Consider the following 27,318-nt stretch of genomic DNA (forward strand, 5'->3'; position numbering starts at 1 on the left):
TCAAATTTGCCTGATTCTTACAGATTCTTGCACTTTCCTTTAAAAAAATAATTTGCTTTAAAAAAATCATGTTCTCCACCTGAAACTAACTAAAGTACAGTATTAAAAAAAGCCTAGTTTTGCATGTTGGGTCTTAAAGGCCATTATAAAAATGAAGTCCTTTTTCCATCATCCTTCATGATTGTCATTATTTTTCATCCCCAACCTACTTTTATTTTTCACATAAAAATATTGATGTCAAATTTAATTGTGTGCAACAAAACATCTTAGAAAATTAAGACAATGAGTCAACTTCCACTTGGCTATAAACTTACAAAACCCATGAGTTAGATTATCTCCTTTTCAAATATTGGGATCAGACATTAGTTAACTACAAAGGCAAACTTGATCAAAATCAGTTCAATGGTTCTGTAGAGTTGCACCTATAATCTACATGGATGGATGGACATGGTTTACTGGTAGTCTTTGCAATCTTTCTGAAATTTAAAACAATCATTTTTATCTCTTTTACCTTCACCTGAGCATATACTTACAATATCGAGCAACATAGACAGATGGCCCAGTATCAGTTCATCACCATGGTTTGAATCTTCTACACGAAATCTGTACACATCCCCTGTTTTGTCAGCCACTAGTACATACTGGTCATCAGAGGTGAAGGTCAAAGCTGTGCATCTTCTAGCAACTGATCTGGATAAAAAAGATAGTTGAAAAAATATAACATATTTTCATGAATTTCATCAAGGTATCAGGTAAATTGCCCTGGGACACAAGAGCATAACAGGTCTCTGTAATATTACAGGTAACAATCTTGTCCTTCACCTATAACCTATCACCTTGTAAGATAGTAGTTTAACCTTCAAATACCGCAAAATAATGGTATGAAAGTGCAACACATTCATCTGTATACATGAATCATTTTCATGTTCGAATCTCTCATAATTTTATGCCTATGAATAAGCAGTGCCCTTGACAAGCAAATGCATTTCAAGAATATTAAAACAAATGAATTAAGGAGTGACTGGACATGCCATATATCCCAGATTGAGGCTCTGACTACATCTATATGGTATGGGCAAGTTGTAATAATTATGTGTCTAAACCTGCATCAACGGCTGCAATTCAGTGTCCAGAAAATTGAAGATTTGTTCAAGTCATGTCAAAATATTAAAGAAGTGTTCCTCAGTACGATTAAGTGTGTAAATTCTGAGTGTAATTCACTAGAGTAAAAGAGCAAATAAACTTATAATTTAAAACAATAGACCAAGGTGCCCATTTTATTTATATTTACAATGAATGGAGTGAATAAATTTACCTCTCCATTATCTGACTTATGTCTGAAAATCAAGAATGGTGCCTTCAAGTTTGTTCATGGCAAAAAGTGCCTTTTTTCTATTTTCCTTCAGTCTGGTCAACAAACTATAGCCACAGACATATCATTCTTGTTGTCAGCTCTGCAATCTATCATGCTGAGTAAAACATACATTCAAGCATTTAAGTGAAGTCGACTTAAACATTTGACTGATGCAGATTAGGGATACTGTCAGCAGAAGTGATAATCAGCCATTTTTTATTATTTGAGTTATACTGGAACAGTGGGCTAATGCCATTAAATAACAGTATATTACCAGGTTATTTTTTTTCCAAGTTCGTAAAGTGTCTAAAGTTCAGTATAAAGAAAAGTAGGAGGCGACAGCTGGATTAGATTTATGTAAACAATTATTCCTTCTTCTTCTCTTTCAATTATCTTTTCTTTACCACATTTTTAAATTTTTAAAAAAATTTTAAGTACCATAAAAGTCATTGTCTTACCAGTATGATAAAAGTTCGACTTCTATACCATCCCAGAAAATTACACATTATAGGATCTCTATGTACTTACCCTTAATGCTAACCACAAATTACCATCCAACTCATTTCTAAAGACCAATTTGGTAGATAATAACATATTCTTTCGATTATTAACAATTCATAAATAATCTATAAAAACAGAGCATTGAATTAACCAAAAGCCTGTCAAAAACAGATCCCTTCTAAAGATCTATCATGCACCTGAGTAAGCCACTTCCTGTACTGAATATATAATTCAGTGTGAATGGAGTTTGGTTTAAAGAGGTTTCATTATATATATATACTAAAACTATATAAACATTGTCTCTAACCAAAATTCTAAGCCTAAGTTCCAGTTTTAACATTAAAAGATAAAATCAAAAAGACCACAAAACATAATCACAGATCTTCAAATCCTCTATAAATATACTTCAACTATTGATGGAGTAGACGTTAAGCAAATCAGTTTTAATGGGTTCTGATCCTTTCATACCAAGAAGCTAAATTGAATTCTTGCAAACCATATATAGATGTGCTACTGTATAACAAATTCAAATAAACTAGTCCGCTGATCAGATAAGGATTTGTCAGGTTTCATTGTACGAAAACATTTAACAATAAACTAGATTCACTAATAAGGCTTGGATTAATCAAGTTAAGTACACTTTATATAACATAACAATAAACCAAACCAACAATGCGGATTGGTTTAGACAGGATTCATTGTATAAAACATCTCAATGATTCAGACCACTACTATAGACTGGATTAGACTGGATTCACTGTATAAAACATCTCAATGATTCAGACCACTACTATAGACTGGATTAGACAGGATTCACTGTATAAAACATCTCAATGAATCAGACCACTGATATAGATTGGATTAGGCAGGTTCTTACAATGAACCTACTGAGACCACTGGAATAGTACAGTCTTTATTTCAAGTTTAACTGTTTAAAACATTGCAATGAAACAGACTAGTGCTAAGATATGGATTAGTCAAGATTTAGTGTATGTTTGAATTATTCTGGTTTGGATTGTCAATTCTTATGTATCTTTGAATAATTTTGACTGGTTGGTCGAAATACTAAGGGGGGCTTTGATTGTTATGTAATTGTGTTGCATTGTCTATAAAATCTCATTAGTCAGAGCAACATTGTGACATTTTTCACATTGTTCTCCTGTGACAACTGATGTTGTCATAGACAGATAATAACTAAAATTCCTGCCATGACCAGATGTCAAATGATGTCTCAGTTTTTGTTGGAAAAAAATTGAAACAAACAGAACCTACAACTTTAGCTTGTTGATTATGAAATTTTTCCCATCTCAAGAAATAATTTACATATTTCAAATATATCAGAATTTCTCCATTATAAAAATATGAACATTTATTTCTCTCAATGTGTGAAAGACCAATGGTCTATAGTTGTAGATTCTATATTTTCATAATTCAGATTCCACTGTATAAAAAAAACATTACAATGAACCTACTGAGACCAGAGATAAAGTCTAAAGACTGGATTAGTCAGGTTCTCAAGGATGTTTGAATAAAGCAGGTTGCAATGTATAACACATTATACCAATACTAGACCACAGATGACTGTTCTTTTAATTTCTTGTTTGTGTATACAGTAACCATGATCAGATTAGTCCATCAAATCTGTCTATCGTTTATTTATGTTCCGCTAAGATCTCATGTAGCCATCGTTTATTAATTAGAAAAAATACTACGAGAAGATTGATGCTGGACCATCAATCACGATTGGCTTTTTTGTCTGATCTGCACATTCATAGGTCAAAATTGCTATCCACATTTTCCATTTCATCTCCTCCTAACATGCCATTCAAATGGTTGCAATTTATATAAATCAAACTAGTATTAACCAACTTGCCATAAAAAGAAGTTTGAAATTTATCTCCAAGTGTTTTAACTACTTCAATCATTCTTTTTGACAAAGTGTCATAATGTCATCATAATTCATTAAAAAAGACAAAACAAAAAAAAGTACAAGTTAATGGAGTGGAATCTAAGATTGGTTTCTGTATAAACTAAAAGTACTGTGAGCAAGCTTGCATAGAAAATGCTTCCCCCCTTTTAAAGTGAACCTTATCATGTTAAACTCTTTAACTGAATAATCTTCCTTTGCAATGACCTGACATTAATTTTCTTTTCCATGAAAATCTACAAACAACACTTAACCTTTCTATACAATTTCTTCAAAATCTGTTCAGTGGTTCAAGAGGAGCTGTAAATTATACTTATTTTTATACGTACTTAATATTCGCAATTATTTTATCTATGAACATATTTGCGGGTACTTATTTTGGAAATTGTAGTTTTTGCATTAAGAAGAATGACAGAAATTCTATTCAGGGTTTATTTATTTTCGTGGATGGTGCATGACTGCAAAATTCGTGAAAATAAGTATCACATGAAAATAAGTACCATTACAGTATATACCTTTGCAAGTATTTAACAAAAATCATCTTCTTCATACAAATTTCACAAAAAATCTGTTGAACAGTTTAGGAGGTGTTGTGCATACTAGATATGTGGATAGAGGTTAAGAAGAACAAGTGGGTTGACAGAGGGATAGACAGACAGGATGATTCCTACTTATCCACAAAAAAACTATGTTAGAAAGGGATATAAAAAATCTTGTCATTTAAAATATCCTAAATACAACTTAAATTGGGTATTCTACTTGGCTAAAGTGGAAGGTCCTGCTGATTCTATTTCACCTGTTTAGAAATACCATTTTAATAATTGTAGAAAAAATGAACACCATCAGATCCACTTACAGTTCCCCTGTCATATAAATAAAAATTTAGATGCAGAATATTATCTATCTTTTATCTGTTATAAAACAAATCTTAGTATGCTTTAATATGCTTCTATGAATTATTAACTTCAGAAACTGTATAAAATATAAGTGAAACAAATACACATGGTATCAATAAACCATTACACATGGTATCAATAAACCAACACACATGGTATCAATAAACCAACGCACATGGTGTCAATAAACCAACACACATTGTATCAATAAACCAATACACATTGTATCAATAAATCAGTACACATGGTGTCAATAAACCAATACACATGGTATCAATAAACCAACACACATGGTATCAATAAACCAATACACATGGTATCAATAAACCAATACACGTGGTATTGATAAACCAATACACATTGTATCAATAAACCAATACACATGGTATCAATAAACCAATTTCTTTTTAGTTCAGAAAGTTCCAATTATTAACAAAGCTAAGAGGTTTAAGTTAATAAATGAATACAGTTACTTGATACTGTAGTGACAAACAGACTGACAGACAATAAAACTAGCTTATAGAGAAATGAAAAGTATCACAAAATCAAATGGCAACTGTTTGATTACACAAATTGGTAAATTAGGCTAGACAAAAATTGTAAGAAAATCTCTGGACCAGCTTTTGCAAACATTAAAAAAAAACTTTATTCATTGAAAAAGAAAGGTCAGAACCGAAACAATAATGAGCAAAAAATATTTTACACCAACACAATCAAAATCCACTGGTTGCTTCTTTCCGTTTTCTTCTACAAAGGTACTTTACACTTACTGTAAACACGAAGTGAAAATTGACATGCTAGGTATACCATAACTTGTACAGAAAGTTGATACTGGACATCAATGAAATCATTTACAATGTATTTATAAAGTAACCTACTAAATTTGAAATCAATTCATCCTTTAGAAGTGGAGAAAATTGCAACAAAATATGGATGGACAATTTCAGACAGACAAGGTGGTTCCAATATACTATAGATTAGTTGAGTGGGGTATAATATTGAAATCAATGCAATATTGTTATTATTGCCAAAATATGGGGAGGCTTGTGTTTGCAAAAATTAAAAATTTGCAATCAGGTATGTAGGTAGCACAACTGGTGTCAGATTTTTTTAGTGTTGCACAAATCCAAAGAGCAACGATGACACAGAAGACAACAGACCTATACCATTATATGACCATTGTTATTACAGTACTGTATCAAATGAGTTCACTCAAGTGACAAGAAGAAAAAAAAAGAGAGACTAGTCATTAAAGAGACTAAGCCGGCTTTTTGTAGACCATACTAAGGATGCTTAGTTCTAGGTTAAGTCAAATTTAATACCACTTATCTGTCTTCACATTCCAAGAGAGACAAACATGTTTAGGAGGCTCCATTTGGGGTACTTTGATAAAAAAAAAAAAAGGTAAATTAATGAGACTCAATTGTAAGATTTGGATAAACTTAAAACAATGTAGAAAGAGACAATTATTAGTTATAGCAATATGAAATCTGTTCAGTGGCGGATCATAGGGGTCAATGCCTGTGTTGGAATCTCCTTGGGAGATTTTGTTAAGTAACTGTCTCTGTAAGAATCATGCAAAATCTGAAAAATGTGATACACCCCAAAAAAGGCTACATATTTTAATTGTTGTAATTAAGTTGTTTTATGGGTCTATACTATGAAATGTGTAATTATTCATTCAAATCTGCCTGCTCTTAGGAGATAATCAACATTGAAAATCCAATAGATTCTATGGTATTTGGTTGTCATTTACAGAGTTATCTCCCCTAATTTTGAAATGTACAGTGCATTCTATATCATTTTTATCTCCTAAGAACACAGGTTATATGAAAAACTGAATGTTAATTTCTGTTTACTATGGCAATTCAAACAAAATATCAAAGATAAAAATATGTAGGCTTTTTACCCATGAATCACATTTTGCATGATTCTTAGCTGGAGTGCTACTTAATTTCATGCAATATTTGTGGAAAAAAGAACCAAAACCAGTCTGGACCCACCTTTCTTTTAATCTGCCCTATTATTTCTCCTTATAATTGCAATTACCATAATTTTATTAATGATTTGAATACTTTTTTGTAATTGGGAAGAAAATTCTCTTGTAAAAACCCATTTTTATATCGTTAAATAGATTTTTAAGTTTTATTTCTTTTTGTTTTTTTTTAGAATGAACCACCTTTATTTAGCTATAACCTTAAAAGATACATAAGCATTGGCAAAAACTTGACTTTAAATAGACAAAACAAAAGCACCAACCATTGACAAAAGTTTTAATCCAGGGTTTCAACAAAGGTATTTGCAATTTCCCAATTAAAAAATAAACCTAAAAATAAACTGAAAAATCATTATCCAAATAATACAGAAAAAAAAACAATACCAACATAACCTACTTATGACAGGCTGCTACTGATGATTAATGGTCAATCCTCATCAATTAGACAGGAAAAAAAAATAATCACAAACTCTAGATGATGAAAAACCAATTGCCGAACAAGTGGACAATCATCTCACGCTACAGCAAACTAATCCTCTTTAATGTTGTACAGACTTATGGCATAAAACAAGCAATAGAATCACTTTCAGACAATTTGCTTCTTGTCGATATAACCTTTGATATTTCATGGCTTCAAAAGGACTTTTAACGTTATTCAGAAAGCTATCCACTGCTCTTACTAATAGTTAAGCATGTTTAAGTAATGTATTTAGTTGATATAATATGCATTAGGGAGAAAGGAAGGGAAAGCATCCATTACAAAGTAATGTAAAATATAGCTGTGTTTCAACAATGTATTATATAAAACAAACAGCACCCCCTAATACCATGTTGGCCCATTCAATGATTATGATTAAAAGGCCCAATATACCACATTCAAGCTATAAATGTCCCATTTAAAGCAGATTTTTTAAAAGAATGGACCATTGAAATTTGGAAATCATAAGAGAAGATCCAATTTCAAAATTGTATTCTCAGTCACTGGCCCATCCCTCTTTTCACTTTTTCAAGACCAATAACTCTGAATTGTTAACCAGTATTAAATCAGAAAATAGAGTTGAACATCTTCCCACTAAGACAAAAGGCCCTTACAATGTGTGACAGACAGACTCACTGATGCCAATCATTATGTTGAAGCAGGAAACAAGAACCAAAATAGAAGACCATGTAAGTCAATGTTTATCAATGCTTGTTGTTACAAGACTTCTTTAACTGATTTTTAGGTGTATTTAATTGTGTAATATTTTTTCCATGGTGGCCAGATTTAAAAAGGGGAGGGTTGTGATCATGCCAAAGTACTTTAACCCCACCAGTTTTTTTGCATCTGTCCCAAGTCAAGAATTTCTGGCCTCTGTATGTCTTGTTTCGTTTTCATCTTCATGTTATTTTTACTTTACTAGAGTATATAGGGGCAACTGTTTTGCTGTACCTGTGTATAATAATCTTTTGGGGCTAGCTACAGACTGCCCTGTGGTGTGGGGGTTTCCTTGTTGTCCATTGAACACCAATGGGTAGCCTTGGGCTGACATTTTCATCAAGGTGGGTTGTTGTCTCTGACATATTCACCATACTTACTCTCCTTACATTAGAACAGATACTGTTCCACCCAATTTTTAGTGTATATGGTTAAAATATAAACTGAGTCCTCACACAAGAAGTTGATTTCAAAATTAAATCCCATGACATGGCATATCTAAATAAAGTTTGCGTCAAGAAACTTTTATGAAAAAAAGTGTCAAGGACAGACAGACAAGGGTAGAACTCATACCTCCTCTTCCTCTGTACAAACTATCAAAGTGATCTGAGTCATCATCAACAAGTACAGACCTCTGACCATATTTTTCTTTTTCTTGTACCACAGTAACAATTTAAACCCCTAAATAAATTCCAACATCAACCTTATATTGAGCAGTACTAAATGGTACAGTAATATACCTGGCGTAATGACTTGATATTTTTAACTTAACGAGGACTTGTTGCCATAATTGCTTTAATCGTTGTCAGACAGGAAGGAATGAATCAGTGGAATATTCAATGTATAAAAGTACGTCATTTCAGCATGATGACAACATTGCACAACACCACAGCTAGGAAGACTAAATTGTACCGAATATAGAATAATTTTGATGGATCATAGTTTAATGTCCAATGACAGATATTTCATGCTTTAAATGACAAGAACAATAAGACATTCGAGCTGGCCCTGTTTTGTGCTAGTTTTACAATTACATGTTTACATGTCACTTAAATCAAACATATTCACATAATTCTAAGTGAGGAGGAAGGTGTGTGATCTCACAAAGACATACGAGTACTCACAAAGGCAACAGTCTGCAGGAAAGCTTAATCACAGGAGCAGTAACCTGCAAAAAGGCATTTCACCTCATTCACAGAGTCAACAGTTTGCAGGAAAGCTTAATCACAGGAGCAGTAACCTGCAGGAAGGCATTTCACCTCATTCACAGTCAACAGTCTGCAGGAAAGCTTAACCACAGGAGCAGTAACCTGCAGGAAGGCATTTCACGTCATTCACAGAGTCAACAGTCTGCAGGAAAGCTTAATCACAGGAGCAGTAACCTGCAGGAAGGCATTTCACCTCATTCACAAAAGCAACAGTCAGCAGAAAAGCTTAATGTCTAAATCAAAACATGAATAATATGAAACCTGTCTAAACCGGACATTTTTTATGTCCCTCTTTATCAATTTAGAAGTGTTTTGAACCTTGGTAAACTGATAACCTTTCTGTCAGTACAATTGGGGTTCAAATTAACCTGGTTTAGGCAGGTTTCAGTTTATCAAGGATTTGGTTTGAACAGGTTTAACTATAGTCATGACTACTCTATCAGAAAAACTTGCTATTTGAACCTTGAAAGCTCATATTTATTTAACAGTTTAAGCAGGTTTCATCCTACTAACAAACTGCATTGAAGACAAAGGTAGATGGTCTGATTTAGGCAGGTTTCAAGTTTATTAAGGATTAGTTTGAACATGTTTAACTAATGTCATGATTATTCTGTTACAAAATAATGCTATTTAATCTGATTAAGCCAATATTTCAGAGTTATTTAACACCCTTGCTACTGACCATTCTTTACCTTATATAGCAAGTTTAGTAATATAAATGCTACCAGGATTCAGCACTAAGATAAATGTCCGAGTAGTAATTAATCACTCCCCCATCATTTACAATAGTCTAACAAATGCTGGATAAATCATGTGCTACATGAGCAATGCCATGTTGATATTTTCTGTTTAAATAGGGATCTTTTTATAGTCGTTCATTTCAAGCAGACATTATGAATTATTTATTAACAAGACGCAGGAGGGAATTAATACTGACTGTCTATTTAAGTACAAAATATGACAGTGCTGTAGCCAGGGATTCTGACAGGGTATAGTATGAAATCCACAGTTTGATACATATAGGACATGTAATTATCAGCCAAGTAATAGTTTTTTCTTGTCTCTTTGTAATAAAAACTTTCCTCATAATAAAGTTAAGTAAATCCTTGCCCTTTGGTTCCATATGAAATACTACTGTGAAATACTATTGTTCGGGGTGTACCAATTTTCGTGGTTTTCATGGGTAGACCAAACCACAAAATTTGTTTCCCAATGAAATAGAGATTTCTATTGATGTGTATACTGAAAACAAAAAACCACGAATTCAAGAATTCAAAAACTTTTGTTTCTTCCCTAATCCATGAAAAATTGGTATCCACGAATTAAAAAACTATTACAGTATACCACGATCCTCATACTGGCAAATTAAATATTTTTTTTTATATTCTTACAAGAATAGGGTAAGGGATTACACTGTCTTTCTTCTAGATATAGGAATGATTGATTGTATGCAAAACAGTCATTGGAAGCGGTGGATTCAGACAGGGCATAAGATGTCTCCTCCATAGCTTTCATCACTCTGCTTTGTGTCCTGCACCTCATAAAACTATAAATCCTGGATCAGAACCTGGTCATGCATTTAAGGACATGAATATGAAATAGACTTTTTAATAATTGGATAATTTAAGTCAAATTATTTAAAGGATATTAACATGCTAGTTAAAGGAAGCCCTTTAGAAACACATACAGTAATTCTTTAAGAGCCAATCAGTCATCATCTGCCATACACAACAAACTTGACAGTGAAAGCCTTTAAACTGAAATTGGTAGGGTGCTGATTTTGGCATATTTTAATGGACTTTCTAAATCTGCAAAAAATAAATTTCACCAAATTTTACTCTGATCTTAAGTACTACCAAAATTAGAAATGCCAACATTTTTTGTATACCCTTTTACCTCAAAATTGCACAATTTTACACCTGCTATACAGTGCCCAGCAAAAAATTGGTCTGGTCAAGAAAGAATTTTGCAGTACAACAAGATTACTAATCAAGCTTCCAATAAAATCCAGACCCTTCAGAGTCAATGAATTACAAAACTCCACCACATTAATTACTTGAAAAATAAACTTATTAGCAATTTATACAACTATAACGCATCAGAGTTTCACCACAATACAACAATATGGTCAACAAAACTTTTCCTACTGATCTACCCTTTCTATTGGGACTACTGTAATAATAGCTTAAATACACATTGCACTTTTGCTTTAAAAATCAGTAAATCATTATATTTGATTATTGTGTTGGAGTAAATGATCTCAATTAACTTAATCCTTCTAATTAATTGACCAATTAAGCTTCATTTTGTAATTAAACAACTTGTCAAACGATCGTCAAAAACTAAAATAGACCTATCACTCATAATCAAATAGATTTTGAAAGTGGAGTAAAGCTTTTTTCTGCTGCTTAACTGCTCAATTGCTTAGGTTTTTATTGAGCAATAAGTTTCATGTTTCAACTATTGTTTAGATTTCAATTCTGATAAATGATTGTTCAAAGCAAACATTACAGGAGAACTTAATATTCTGCTTTGTTAAATGAGTTTTGACAAGTTATTGATGCACAAGACAGCATTTTAGGAAGTCTACTGCCAACATGTTAGTAGACCTCAAATTTGCTTCTCTCCCACATTGGTTGAAACTAGGACTGTGCACTAAATTGTAGCATGATGTACTTAGTAATCAGGTTATTCACATGCAAAATGAGCTTAATTTCTTATTTCCTTTCTAATTTTGTCTGTCATTTTTTGGGGGAGATGTAAATAGATCTCATTACTCCTTTGCTATTAAGATTTCATTTTCTGATAAATAATTGCTCTCAGTGCAGGTAACATCACAAAGAAAATTCATTTCCAGTTTTGCAAAAATGAGTTTGACGAGCCAATGAAGCTAAGAACAAACTTAAATGGAGCTGATTGTTATTAATTGTTGGTGTTTTAAGGCCTATTCAAATGATTTTTTTGTTTTTTTTTATATCTTTTGGTACCAATATCAAACAAATAGTGTTTTTAATATTTACAGCACTCTACAGATAAAAAGTTGAATTCAACACAAAATTTATTACAAATATACACATATAATATTGATGCTTTAAAAGACTTGCTGCAATAACGTTAAAATTGAAAACAATCATTTCCCAAATGGCATTTTATTTAAAACTCGGAATGACCCAACATTTTTTATATCACACATTCAGACAAAAACAGAACACAAATAAAAATGCTACTATAGGGAGGTAGGCCTTAGTTAAGGGACAGAACTCTTACAAATCATTGGAACGTTTGTATTCACCATTTTACAACACTCTCATATAAGCATCAAAGTAACTTGGATTGATTTCATTCTATTTCAAACAAAAGTCTGAAAGGCTTTGGTGAAATTGAATATGATACAAACATATCACTGATTTCAAGAGTTATGTCCCTTACCCTAGGCCTACCTCCTTAATTAGAATTGCATCACTAGATTAATTGGTCCCCTTCAGAAATCTGATGAACTAAGAATCATTTAAATTTGGCCTGGACACCACTGCTTGAATTTGAAAGGCCTGAGAAGAGTTATGAAAAATAATATACTACAGTTGAAGTGATTTTTGTTATTTCCCATTTATCACCGTGTACAGGCACACATTTGGGGGTATGGATTCCTGGATACCCGGGTACAAAATCGAGGCTGTACCAAGACAGTTAGTTCAGACAGTTCATAGAAATAAATACTAGTAATATATTACCAATTTTTTCTAGGAAATAAGAGACCCCTCTTAAGTGTATGCCTACCCCATCAACTGATCAGAAATGCTGATTTTGTATTGAATTTCTTATAAAAGGCCATATTTAAGGTATATTCCTTCTCCCCTATCTTCATTGAGAATTCTACCCCCAGTCAGCACAACCAATATTTGGATTTTTGTGTCTTGTGAAGGCTTTAAAATCCCAATTTTGTTTTGTTTTTGTTTTAGATCGTTCAAGAGGGCTCAATAAAAGGTAAATAAATATGTTCGACCTTTTATGAAACGCTTTCACCACCAAAAACACAACATAAAATATGCTTGATAATCATAGAGTTCCTTAATATAATCCCCTGTTCAATTACTGCCATATTTTTTTAAACTCACACCTTAAAGTACATATACCTGTCTCGGTACCGCCTCAGTTTTTTTTCCCTTGGTCTCCATGTATCCATACCCCCCCCAAATGTGTGCCTGTACACTGTGCTTATTCACAGAATTAATGGGAAAAACATGTAGTTTCCAATGATTTCATGCTAGCTATGTTACTTCGATAGTACATGTAGTTAAGTCACATGCAGCAACATTTTATTTCCAATTTATGGCAAACCATAACATGCTTACCCTTAGGGAGCACATTATGTCACTCATGGTTGTTTCATGGGAGTTCATGTTGCAAGACCTTTAGATTCTTGTGTGATGTCATGTTTACATATATTCAGTTTTATATATTGTTGTTTATATTGTGTAGGAAGACAGTCCCTGTATTTTGTTATATCTAATAAACACTGTACACGTATTAGGAAGCAAGAATGGAAATGCACGCAGTGTCCTCTGGTTTTCTGAAAAAAAAACGCCAGTCACTAAAATCTATAATTGTTAAGCAGAAAAAAGGAAATATTTGACCAAAAATAACTACATGTTTAAACTGGAATAAAAATGAATTAGGAATATTAAGCTGAAAACAGTCTTCACAGAATTTATTTCCTTGGTTTAAAGTCCACAAAACAAACACTTATAGTTTACTGATAAACTTGCCAAAATGTCAGATTGTTGTACTTTTTCAAGGAAGCTATTCTAAACAAACTGACATCTTTCAATGAAGGTTTTTTATCTATAAAGGAACTATTTAGAAAAAAAGAAAAAATAACATTATCACAACTATTATTTCATTATTTTAACTGTAAGTCTTTCATAACGGTCCAAGACCTAATTATTCATATCTCAACTCCCATCATTTTACTCAGCAGTTTTCGTAAGTCACAAATGGAACGAAAAACACTTTTTTAATCTGGAAACAAAGCTCTGTAGGGAAGGCTTTGTGTGTTTGAATATGGCTTGTTAACATCGTTACAAGGGCTTAAAACCATATGTCGGGAGACAAAACAGGCCTACAGCCTCCGTAGCCCAACCAATTAAATACAATTGTTTCGATCTATAAGCTCTAACAATAGAAACATTTTCTTTATAAATCGGGCTCTTTAACACTCGTTATAAAGCAAACAGAGTATAATGGATCTTCTTAGTATCAATATATTGATTGCAACAATAAGTAAATATTACGCTATTTTATGTTATATAAATTGGTCCATATGAAAACACAACAGAGGCAAAATAATTATAGCTCTACATCAATAGGCCTGTAAACAATAGAATTTGGACAAACTTTTGCAAATTTCAAATAAAACATTGTGGAGCATTTAAATTTGATAGTAAATCATAAGCGTTCATTGTTCGGCATCTTTCAATACAGATAGCCTTCAATGGCTTCTAACCAATCTCCTTTAGAATATGTTAAAAACATGTAAAACCACTTTTAGAATCATACATGCTTTAGGTTGAAAGGTCTCGACAAAACACAGGAAGTAGACAGCTTTTGAGAACCACGAAGCTTGTTAATGTTTATAACGTTTACCGTGGCAACATATAATCTTCTCTTGATGGGAATAAAAAGCCCATTATTAATTTGTGTTTACTGAACACAGTTGATAAACTAATAGCTAACATTTTCTCCTGTAGTGAAATTAGATTTGTGCTGCCATACCTTGATAGGAAGAGGATACATTTAGAACATCTACCAGCAACAGCAGATATTGTAGATATATTGCTTTGAAATAAACCAAGTTTGGGAGCACAACAAATTAAAAAAAGTTTTGGTGCCAAATACTTTTGGTAAATATTGGTAGGATGAAAATTTGCATAAAAAACATTAGTCCAGATTATCAGGACTTTCACTAAGGCATATTCATCAGACTCACTGTTGGTATTAACTGACTTTGGGTGAATCAGTGAGGCAACCAAGTCAAATTGAAATTAGCCTCCCAAAGATAGCAAATTAGCCTCCCAAAGACAACAAAACTATTTGAACTAAAAAAAAAAAAATCACCTAAATTGTCAATGTTCAATTTTTCTTCTTTACTAACATTAAAAAAAGACACAAGTACCTTAATTTTTTTAATTAACATAACTAACATCTAAATATGAGAAAATCCTTAGTCAAGGTAGTAAAAAGGAGGGGGCCTGAAAACAGAAACACACAAAATAAAGGTTGCACAGAAAAAAAAAATCTAAAACATAAAGTGCAAGAAATATAGGTAAAAAAAAATCTAAAACATAAAGTGCAAGAAATATAGGTCAAGCCAGACAAAATTCAAAATTTAGGTATCAACCATTAATGAGGACCTTAAAATTATCATATTGGCAATTAAATAAAGTGTATCTATTCTGCAAATGAACCTTACATTTGATAATTAAAAGGGTCTTGAAAATAATTTCAACTTTTATAACAGGTTCAACAGCATTCAAATATGATGGATAAATCCACAAGTTAGTTCCTTAACCACTAAATCCATAATTCAAAATGTGATTCAAGATCAATTTGAAATTTATCCAGTCCATTCAAAATTTACATGATGTACAGATCAATTTGAAATTTATCCAGTCCATTCAAAATTTACATGATGTACAGATCAATTTGAAATTTATCCAGTCCATTCAAAATTTACATGATGTACAGATCAATTACATGTCTGTACACTATGCATTGTAAGTTAAATAGGGGAAAACAAAGGCAAGTAAATACACAGGATACAAAGTGTCAAACATTAATAAATGGGTAAACATTGAGATATAAAGGCCAAAATTAAAGACTTAGTAGAAAAAGAACCCTTTCCAATCCCTCTAGTCTAACATAGGCTCAAGCAGCATGCCTCTAGAGGGTCATGCACCCCCTGACCTTCTGAATTTGGGAGTACATACAGTATTTTAAGGGTACAAATTACCTGACATACTCAGACTTATATTTCACTTATGATGTAATGAAAGTTCCATTCAAGAAGATAGAACTAACAGAAGACTAGAAATTCCCAGATTAAAATAAAAATAGAATATTGTGAATGTATGTGAATAAACATTTTGACTTATGAAATTGTATGTACATGATTTTTATTGTATGTGAAAAATGTATTGCAGTATTGCTGCTCAGGAACTTACGGTTCACTGCACATAAGATACGACCTTTCTGCTATCTTCTTCAGTAGTTATGAAGAAATAAGTAAGAAAAAGCATGAAAAATAGTACCCGCAGAATTGATTTTTAATGCTATAGAATGCTTAACATCTTTTTAAACTGCAAAAATTGATATCCACAAATACATTCACTTGACAGAATCTGCAAAAATTAATACATTAACAGTATAGACTTTACGACTCTTCCCTAATATATATTATTTCTGTTCTTAAATGATACCATTATTTTAAAAAAATCTTTAACCTCTATTTATCCTTTATTTTTGAATTTACTGTATAACAAAGTAATGACTCTTTCCGAATAATCCTTATCCAGTAAACATACAGGACAAATGAGCTATAAATAAACATCAGAATATAATTACAGAGTATTTCGTCAAACGATTGTTGTCTAACCCACATAAAATTCTATATAAGGGCTTCATTATATTGTTTTATAGATGCGGTTTATATATACTGAAATTTATTGGTAGAGCAGATTCAATTTAACCGTAATGATCAAGTTATCATTTATATTGCTACCGGGAAGCAAGAGGGAGAAAAATTATCATTTTAGGAACCACGGAAAATAAGGTATCTACCACACATATTGTAAACAAGGTAATTGATCTCTCAGATTTCCGAGACCTGTTACATAGAAAGAATATATACAAAATAATGGAAGCTTCAACAAGAACCAGGCCAATAGAACAAGATGTGATCTTTTGTCAAGAGTTAAAAACTGATACATGTATCAAAATTTTCTTTATCAGTGATGTCAAAAGACAGTAACATTGTCATTTTAAGGAAGCCAAAGAAAAAAAATATCAGGTAGTAAATAAAATGGAAAACTGAATAAAGTACCAAGTAATGTAGTATCATGATCCATCAAATACAAGCAAAAATAAAAAGCAAATAATAGAATTTATTCATTTAAAAAACAAATGAAATCTACATATTTTTTTTTATTCCCAAATATAGGAGAAAATAAACACAAACATATTTTTTGATGTACAGTATCATCATAATTTCATAAGATTCTTTCCTCAGGGAAAACTGGGAAAATTCACATGCAATGAATGTCGTATATAACTCCTACTTAACAGGAGGGGCAGAAATATTAATATTTTTTATATAATTAGACAAAATGGCTGATGACTGTCTTAATTTATACACCAAATCAATTTTGCAAAACTGATATATAGGGTTTTGCCAAAAAGGGCCTTTTTTTGTCAAATTTGACAAATTAGCAAGCATTAACTAAGTGACTTTAGTGACTCTCCATCTATTGCATGAGCGAAACTGTATAATAATGTTTTCATAAGATTTTATGATTTCTGACCATGCTGACCATATCTTGCCATACTGGCAGATGATGACCCTTGTATAAACTATATGATCTCCTGCCACTGACATGAAAGGAAAAGTTTTGAGGTCTATTACTGCAGCAACCACGGAAACGACAGGATATTAAATTTACAAGATGGATATAAGCAAATCGTTGTGTTTGATGGGAAATATCACTAATTACCAAGCCTGAAATTTGAAACACACAAGAGACCCTAGCTTGACATTGTCTTTCAATGACAGAATTGGTTTGGCACTGTGCCAACTCAGTTTTATTGGATGTCTTGAGTGACCAGAAACTTAATTAGAGGGACCTAGAGAGAATCATTTACTACATGTACATGATAATAAAACCACACAGAACACCTTATCTGGCAAGTTCTGTCCGACCTTAGTAGCTTGACCTAGATAATCAAATTGCTCCTGAAAATAAAGGATCCCATCAGAGAGACAAATGACTTTAATCACAAGTCTATGGTAAAATAAGTATTCTGTACCAGAATTTTTGTCATCTTCTCACCAAAGACCCCCTTTTTCTACACACACAAAAAAAAACAAATTCCATAGCAGTTTATTGAAAATATACCATAAACCAACAAAATCTTACTACCATAGTTCACAGTGATGTATTAGGTTGGTTTTATTTCAAATTTTGTCCTTGTATTGTTTATCAAATATTATTATCTATTATATTTTTGGGGTTGTTTTTAATATCTCTATTGTGTAAATTTGTATATTAAATATATTTTATACAAATTTTCTACACATAAATTTTTTTAAATTCATTTTGGGATTCCAGTATATTTTTTATTCACCATGATTCTATTTCAATTGAATATTTTTAATGCTATCTATATCTATGCAATTGTGCTCAATATTAATTTCCAAATATTGGTATATTGTAAATGTATTGGATATGTACTTTACACATTAAGCGCACAGAGTAATATATATTTTAATGCACAATACAAATATCATGATAAAATAATAATAAACTAGAAATACTGTGAGCAAGCTCACAAAGTGAAAACCCAGATTTAAATGGAGTTAAATGTAAAACGCTTGTTTGACTATCTCACTTTGGAGTCATCCAACAGTAATAATTTCTTTCAAGCACATGTACATATGATGCCCAACCTTGCTGTAAAATTTCATTAAAATCCCTTCAGCAGTCTTGGATGAGCTGCCCTAAAGAGGTTTTAACTTGTTAAATGCTTAATTCAGATTGTTTCCCTTGGGAGTCCTCTGAAGGGATTTATTTTCATTCATGCACATCTACATATGATACCTATTTTTTCTATAAAAATACATTAAAAACCCATTAGCAGTTTGGGAGGAGTTGTGCCTACTAGGCTTTACCATTGGAGTTCTCCAACAGTAGGTATATTCCTTCATGTACCTCTACTTATGATACCCTACCTTCCTATAAAATAACATCAAAATCCCTTCAGCTGCTTAACATATTCTATACATAGTGTCCACATGCATAACATTTTATTTTTTTATTTTATTTTCTTTATTAACAAAACAAAAATGGCAGAGCTCAGTGTAGCTTTTTTTTTCTAAAAGACATTTACAAAATTCCATTTGAAGTGTACCAAACAGCTTCTTTCTAAACTTACGGTGATTTATAAAGTTTTTAGGTCAAATATTGTTTTTTACTTATTTCCTATTTTATGATTTCTTAATATGGAAATTTAAAAGAGACTATAGTACTCATTATGTAAAATATCTATGTATTAAAAAAAAAGGACATAGAAACGTGAGTCAATGCTCAATTTAATTAGACATTTCAATTCAAGGATTTAATATCAAAAGCCTTGCCTAATGACATTAGTCTACACATGAAAACTGATATTAAAAAACACAGAGGTATTGACAATATTTCTTTGAAATCTGAAGTTAACACCAGATTTGTAGTAACAAGCTTATGCAATACATGTATCATAGTACATGTTGATAGTAAAAAATTGAGTATGGATGACACCCATGCAGCATTTGACAGCCGCATTGAGAAAAAAAAATCTTATTTTAGTAGGATACATAAAACCTTAAAGATTTCAATAAAAGCAAACAATATGATATCATTTCAAAAGTCATAAATATGACCGCGGGTATAAAAAAAACCTTCTTAAAAATGTTAGCAAGGGATCCAGACATATTCTAATTAAATTACTGCAGCATCTTGAGAGATGAAGAAAAGGCATTTTGTTTCACAGAACATCTGTGTAATGACAGCCTCCATCAACCCACGATCCTTGAAGTCAACCGTTAAGATTATAATTCATATTTCAAAAAACCATATTATATCATATTTTCCCATTCATTTATCCTTTTCAAAGAATGAGTTCTGAAATTTCCTTAGAACAGCTGGCTAGGAATGTAACAATGTTATCAGAAAAAAATATCTAAATCATCCCGTACGGGGCAAGTATGGCAGAAATAGGACCCTGCTCAAAATAAGACATAGTCAGCTTAAATAACAAATCGCATGACGAAAAACATTGACCAAACCTTTGAAGTTATTGATTTTTCTGCATTAATTGAATCAAGCAAATTCAGATGGGTTCAGTTGATTAGCTATATTTTTATGACTTAACTCATTATTTTCCAGTAAAATTTCATGTTTGTTTTAGTTTTTTGTGAGTAAATAATGAATTATTAAAACAAAAACAAAAAACATACTCTGCATTGTATCTATTTATCCATCAATGGCTTTTTTTCAATTCATAAGAGTTTTTTTTTTAATGAGTTACAGTAAATGGAGAATTATCTTGAATGAATAAACACAGTTTCCATAGCGACCACAAGAATTGATGTTAACAAGTTTGTCACTGATGCTTTAAATAAAGCTTAGGTTTTAATTTAAGCTCATTATAACAAGTTTAAATGTAAAGAAAAACGAAGGATACAAAGAGAGAAAAAATACCTTATAACTAGTTTTCTTATGTCTATTTCAAATGAACCTAGTCAGTAAATTTTCTTTTGCATTTTTTTTTACCAATACTGACAAGTTAATTTCCTTTTCATAACAATTCTTTATAATAATGAGAATAGATTTGCCCTTCAATGTTGAAATGAAAAAAAAAACAATAATATTGGCATGTCCAAGGATCATTACAGTCAAGTAGACGTTACCCACGGAAACAAGACTTCCATGAAATGGCATGCAATCTTTTACAGAGAATTGTGTTCAGAATTCAATTGTCTGCCTAGTGACATGAATTTTAATGATTTGAAATTGCAATCATTCACAAATATGAACATGTTTTGTTGTTATGCTGTATAGAAAAGATGTATACATTATTCTTCTAAGTTAATCTAAGGGGCATTGTTGGACTATAATTTTTTGTACAATATTTCTCACTATCACCCCCACCCCCTCTCAACCTGTCCATTGTTGTCAGTGTCACTACATGGTCTGCCTTGAAATCAAGATAATTATTTTTCAGGCCAGTTCCTATGTAGCATCAGTGCAATTTTGTCCATTTTGGTGAATTTTGCTCTTTTTTTTATAATGATTTAATGATTGATTGAAAAAGAAATAATGCCCTTTCTTCCATCTTGCACCCTACCGGTGCACCTGGTCCATGCTCCCAGTTTTTAGTGGAGTCTGAGTTGCTCATTTACTTTTGTTACTTTGTATGTATGATTTTAGTTACTTTATGTTCTTTGTTGTATGTCAGTTTTCCATGTCTGGTCTTTGTCCCTGGATTACATTCTTTTGATTACCGCTATAACCTTGGTTCCCTTGATTACTCTTCCATTCTAAGCTGGTGATCAAAAATGCACATGGCTTTTCAACCACCAGGCGGTGATTAAATTTAAGTGAAAGTTTTCTCATCATTTTACATTTCCCAAGTTTTCTATAGATTTCATGAGAGAAACTGATTCTCTTTCAGCTAATTCTTCATTGGATTACATTACGGTTTTTCAATTTTCTGTCATTGTTGAAAAGTTATATGGGTTATTTTTAAAAACAATGTTTTGTTGGAAACTAAAAATTTATAAAATATTTATATATTAATGTAATATAGCTGGCAAAAAAAAAAAAATTTTCAGGTTATAATGTATTTTAGAAAATCTGAATTTCAAAGTGTGTTTTATTTTCTGCCTTCAGAAATTATTGAAAAGGGTAGATTTTCAAGAAGATGCTTAGTTAATTCAATATTGATTCCAACAGCTCTCTGTGATTTATTGTTCTTTTTCCGATACAATAATTGATTGATTGATTGATTATGGTTTAACATTCTATGTTAGATATTTCATGCAATGCACTGGACAAAAATGACTGACAAATCCAACAGACCCTGCTTACCACTACTTTGAAATATACACCCTATCTTTATCGTGACAAAGGAAAAAAAACAATTTTTAAGAATCCTGCCATAAAAAAAGTTGTTAGTGAAAAATTGATCCTAAGTTATTTTTTAAAAGAGTCTAAAATATTCAGATATTAGATGTCTGGTAAAACTTAAGACTGGTTTCACTTAACTAACGCCATATTAGCCTTTGTTATATTTGTCTATTACTTATGTACATCGGATTTTGAAATCCATGGTGTACCCCTGTCATCAAAGACAACCTCCATCAAAACCCAATTGTGTGTGAGTTACTAACCCTTTATATATATATATATTTAACTGGATAAAAGTCTCTAGACTATCAACTATGTTCGACTTGATGTAAATATGTAGTATCTGATGGGCTAATTCCCAAACCATCCATAACCCTTGTAGAACTTACTGAACAATAATCTAGAATCATTATGTGTACAATATGCTACATAAATACATGCTATTTAGAAATAAATGTAAATCCTAGGAGACATCAGGAACATATTTACTTTCATCCTAGAAGCTGTAATATTGCTACTCGACAACCCTCTTTACCTATTCAACTGTATAATTAATTCCTAACAATGAATGCTTCATCCTAGAAACACACTGCTTGCAAATAGAGTCAAAAGAATAAAATATTAATTGAAAAACACATCATATGTGATCATAGCCCAACCTAAAGAGAGTGACTCAATTCAGTTTTAAGCATTCATGTTGCAATCACTGATGCTTAAAAGTAGCAAATTATTTCTGATTTGAATAGTTTTCACATTATTTCCTTACACGGAAATTCAAAACAAAAACATTTAAAATGAGTTTGAACTAAATGAGTTTTCTCACAGTTTTCAGATAAAAATAGAGAAAGCATTAATTTTCAGGGTCATACAAAAATCATGAGATAGTGCCCAGAGTAAGCTTCTATATTTTCTACATTTTCTTATAATCACTCAAGTACATCGTTCAGTGCCACAGAACAATAATTGGAATATAAAAAATAAAGAGAAAAAAATTAACAACAACAAAAAAAGTATAAATAAAAATATTTTATTATCAGTCAACATGAGTTTTAAATCGGACAGATAGTATCCATGTAACCATAGCAACCCTGAATTATCATTCTAAGAGCTCTTCGAACTAACAAACTGTGACAGAAAAGAAATAAATTAGATTGTACACGACCTCAACATTATCCATGCTGCCTGTCTGATAAACACAGAACGTTTAATGGTTGTCTCTCATCTTGAACAAATATAGAATAGATATGTTGTTTTCAAGCTTCTGTTCTGGCGATTTATATCAAAGACTAGCTTTAATGTCGTGGAATGGCTTTCTGAATTGATAGACTTTTATAGATGAAGCTCTTTTTTCTTACAACATTCTAGTCTGTATTTAATTTACCATGATATCACTCAAGGGAATATAGGCATTTTTGTATTCTCTCTTATTTTATAATTAATTGCAAATGTTCCTATACAAACTGACTCCAATTGCTACAGGCTGTAAACTTCTAAAACCAGATGAAGTTTGTTTTTTTTTTATTTAACAAGTAGAATTCAAAAGCTCATGAAGGATCTATCAGAATGTAGCTATGTTTACTCTAATGGTTACAATCTATTTGTCCAATATATTTCGTTATTCAATTCAATGTTTAAGACTCTTGTAATAATCCAGAAACAAGTAGATAAAAAAAAAAGACAATTGTAAATTAAGAATTAACAAGACATCTGTGAGCACTGGCTCACCAGTGATACCTCCACTTTCATAATAATACAAGAAAAATTTCATGTTTTCAGTAAACATAATTTACATATCATATGAGAATGAAAAAGCAAAAAACGAAAACCATATGTCAGACATAATTCTTCCTATCTTTATGCCAAGCTAGCCGTAGGTAATGTGATATTCACTAAGCAATCAAGTCCTACAATGGTGATACATTGTAAGCTAGAGAATTGGAGAAAATCTTTTAAAATCATCTGATTTTTATACAATAAGAAGAAACATTAAACCAGCCCTTAGTTTTAGTATACTTAAAAAAATGCAACAGTCTTTGTAACATCACATTATATTGGATAACAGTGTAAATATCAGGGTATCAATTACCTCATTTTTTATATCTGAATGCATATTTTGCTATGGGTAAAATTTTACAGCTGCATCAAAATTGAGATACTTGTATTGTATTCTAAGACTGGTGTTTGTCAATTTTGATTTGATGGTCACAAATACCATAATATTTTACTGCCTCCATTGATATGACACCAATAAATGTAATCTTCAACCATTTATTGACATCACACCAAAAAAATGCAAACTGCAACTATCAAATCCATAACTCACAGAGGCCTCCAAATTGTCATATCTCCAAATGTACTTACGACTAAGATTATTCTCAATTTCTAAGGTAAATCAAATCAAAATATTTAAATTTTATGACAAAGCTTACTTTTTTTTTTCAAACTGAAGTAATTTAAGTGTTTAAATATAGTGAAGTTTTTGTGACTTATTTGCAATGGAAATTACAATTATTTTCAGACTGAAATTCTGTGGAATCGTGGCTCGTAAAAATGAAAACCAATCTAAAGCAGAGACCATTTTCTTCCTGTGGGAGAGGGGACTGGGATTTTATGTTGAACAGCTGCCAGACTAAGAAATTTTTATTTAAAAATCTTCATTGTTAAGTAATGGGGGAAACATTGAACAATATTTTTTTCTGTCCATGGCTGAGTAAATATTTGTTTAATTGCTCAAACTTGAAATAATTTTTTTTTTTTAATAATCCCAGCCTCCCCCTCCCACCTCCTCATAAAAATGGTCGGTACCTTATTGACAGCAAGCTTTGGAACTAATAAACTATGACCACACAGACACACCATACCATACACTTAACTACATCATTTCATATGACCACACAGACACACCATACCATACACTTAACTACATCATTTCATATGACCACACAGACACACCATACCATACACTTAACTACATCATTTCATATGACCACACAGACACACCATACCATACACTTAACTACATCATTTCATATGACCACACAGACACACCATACCATACACTTAACTACATCATTTCATATGACCACACAGACACACCATACCATACACTTAACTACATCATTTCATATGACCACACATACACACCATACCATACACTTAACTACATCATTTCATATGACCACACAGACACACCATACCATACACTTAAATACATCATTTCATATGATAAAACTTTCCTCTTCTTACAATGAACTTTGAAGATCTTTGAAAGCATTCAAGCTCAAAACAAACGTCACTGTGAAAACAGTAATAACTCCTATTGAGGAAGTGAATAAATCAAGGCACAGTGACAAGATTCTGCACTCCAAATCACCACCACTGACAGCCCACTACTAAATTAATTAGGAAACTTCTCACTCGCACAACAGCACAGGGAATACTGCAGAAGGCAAGCAGTGCACTTAGCCAAATATAAAGCTTGAAATTGAAACACTAGAAATTGCTGTGTACATTTTACATGATGAGGAATCAGTGAAGATCACAAATAAGATGTATTCTTAACACCAAAGAAAATGGTAAATAGAATTACTGTGTGCATTAACTATTGCAATTTTGTCGTTTAATTTGAAAAAATGATTTTAAAAAAAAGCCTGCATCTGTGATGATAAAAAGTTCCATAATGTGAGATTTTGTTATGATAACAATTTTAAGTCTTTTATAATTTTTGCAATAATAAAAACAATGCCATTATTGTTAAGACACAGGCAATCAAATGGCCAGGCGGTGGAATATGTCTATCAAAGAAAGTGTAAATGAAAAGAGAATTAAAAGCTTTGCAGAGTGCAGCATGATATGACCACAGCTAGCTGAACTCTGTTCACTTGGGGCAATTGTGGACAGTATTAACTTTTCTGACACATGCAAACAGGTTGACTTACAGTTCAATATGGACACTACAACTGGCTTGGATACAATATTGCATAATGTCTTGAAATTCAATTTAAGGTATCAAGTTCTCTTTTCTGTGCGCTTCCATGGACATGGTTACCACTTTAGACCCTTATTTCAAAAACTGTTAGTAATAGAAACAATTTGTTTCATACTATTAAAGCTCTTGTACAGTGGAATAATGAACTTGCACAAAAAATCAATAAAATCAAATGAAATTTTCTAAAATACTGTCTTTCAAAAAATGACATTTTTGGTCCCTTAAACACCTTGTAACTCAAACACAGTAAGAAATATTCCAAACCTGATTTATAAAATCAGACAAGGATTTTCATGAGGTAATAATTACATTTACTGTGTATATTACAAGTATAAGCTTATCTCATTGGATAATTGTCTTGACACATGATGTTTCATGAGTTAATGAAACACATTTTTGAGCAAGTTATATAATTAAGTGGGCAACTTTTAATGATCAGTACCTATTGCCAAATGTCTATCTAAAGTATAATAAAACTAAAGAAAATAAACATGAAAATGAAATGTAGCTTAAAGAATAGAATGAATTTTTTTTTTCAAAATCAGACCAGAAATTAAAAAGTTAATTTTTTAGGATATATCCTGACTTTGACCCCCTATAACCTGAAAATGCTTACAGAATTTTATGAACAAATTTGAAAAAAAAAACAATTGCCAAAAACTGAATGAAAAACAAACCTCCTATATCAATTTTTAAACAAACACTATTTTACCCCTTTCAGTGGGAGAGAGGAGTGAAGCAAACTTCAATATTGGAAAACCAATATTCTATCATTTTTAAGTTTTAACCATTTTTTGCAGATTGCCATAACCCCCTGAACCCTCTTGGCTACAGACCTTAGTACAAAATCCCTTGCTTTGAAGATGTGCTATGAAAACTCTGACCCTTCATCTAGAGGCCATCAACATTTTCTCCTGCTTTTATCAAAGTTACCAATTTAGCAAATGCCAAATCATCATATACACAGTATATCACATATTTCTAATTCAGGGTCTTAAATACAACATCTGCTCATATCAGCAAGAGCTTAAATGGTCATGCATATAATATCCTCTGACAAGGCCTCGAGTTTAACAAACTAGGAAAGTACTTATGTTCCAAGGCATATCTGTATTTTTGTAGAAGGACTTGACTTTGTATATTGAAGTGAAGTATGATTGTTCCTTAATATTAATTTATTTATTTGTTAATACAAATTTGGGACTTTTCAGCAATGCATGTCAATTTTTTTGGTTTATAAACAGAATAATAATTCTTCATCAATATTTGGATCATTAATCAATCAACTTTACTTCTTTTACAGGTGTTCTCAAAT

At 31.7% G+C, this 27,318-nt stretch overlaps 1 protein-coding gene across 1 annotated transcript in view; it reads right to left on the reverse strand.

Annotated features, from left to right (window-relative positions):
• Nucleotides 1-27,318, reverse strand: part of LOC148610074 (tRNA (guanine-N(7)-)-methyltransferase non-catalytic subunit wdr4-like) — a 71,623-nt gene that overhangs the window by 25,472 nt on the left and 18,833 nt on the right. Inside the window, exon 4 of the mRNA XM_088542099.1 lies at nucleotides 534-690. Coding sequence (XP_088398225.1) covers nucleotides 534-690 — 157 coding nt within the window. The remainder of the gene's footprint in view (nucleotides 1-533; nucleotides 691-27,318) is intronic.

This window comes from Perna viridis, chromosome 8 (assembly GCF_037379345.1).
Source record: "Perna viridis isolate PV_CMFRI_1.1 ecotype Kerala chromosome 8, ASM3737934v1, whole genome shotgun sequence".
NCBI lineage: Eukaryota > Metazoa > Mollusca > Bivalvia > Mytilida > Mytilidae > Perna > Perna viridis.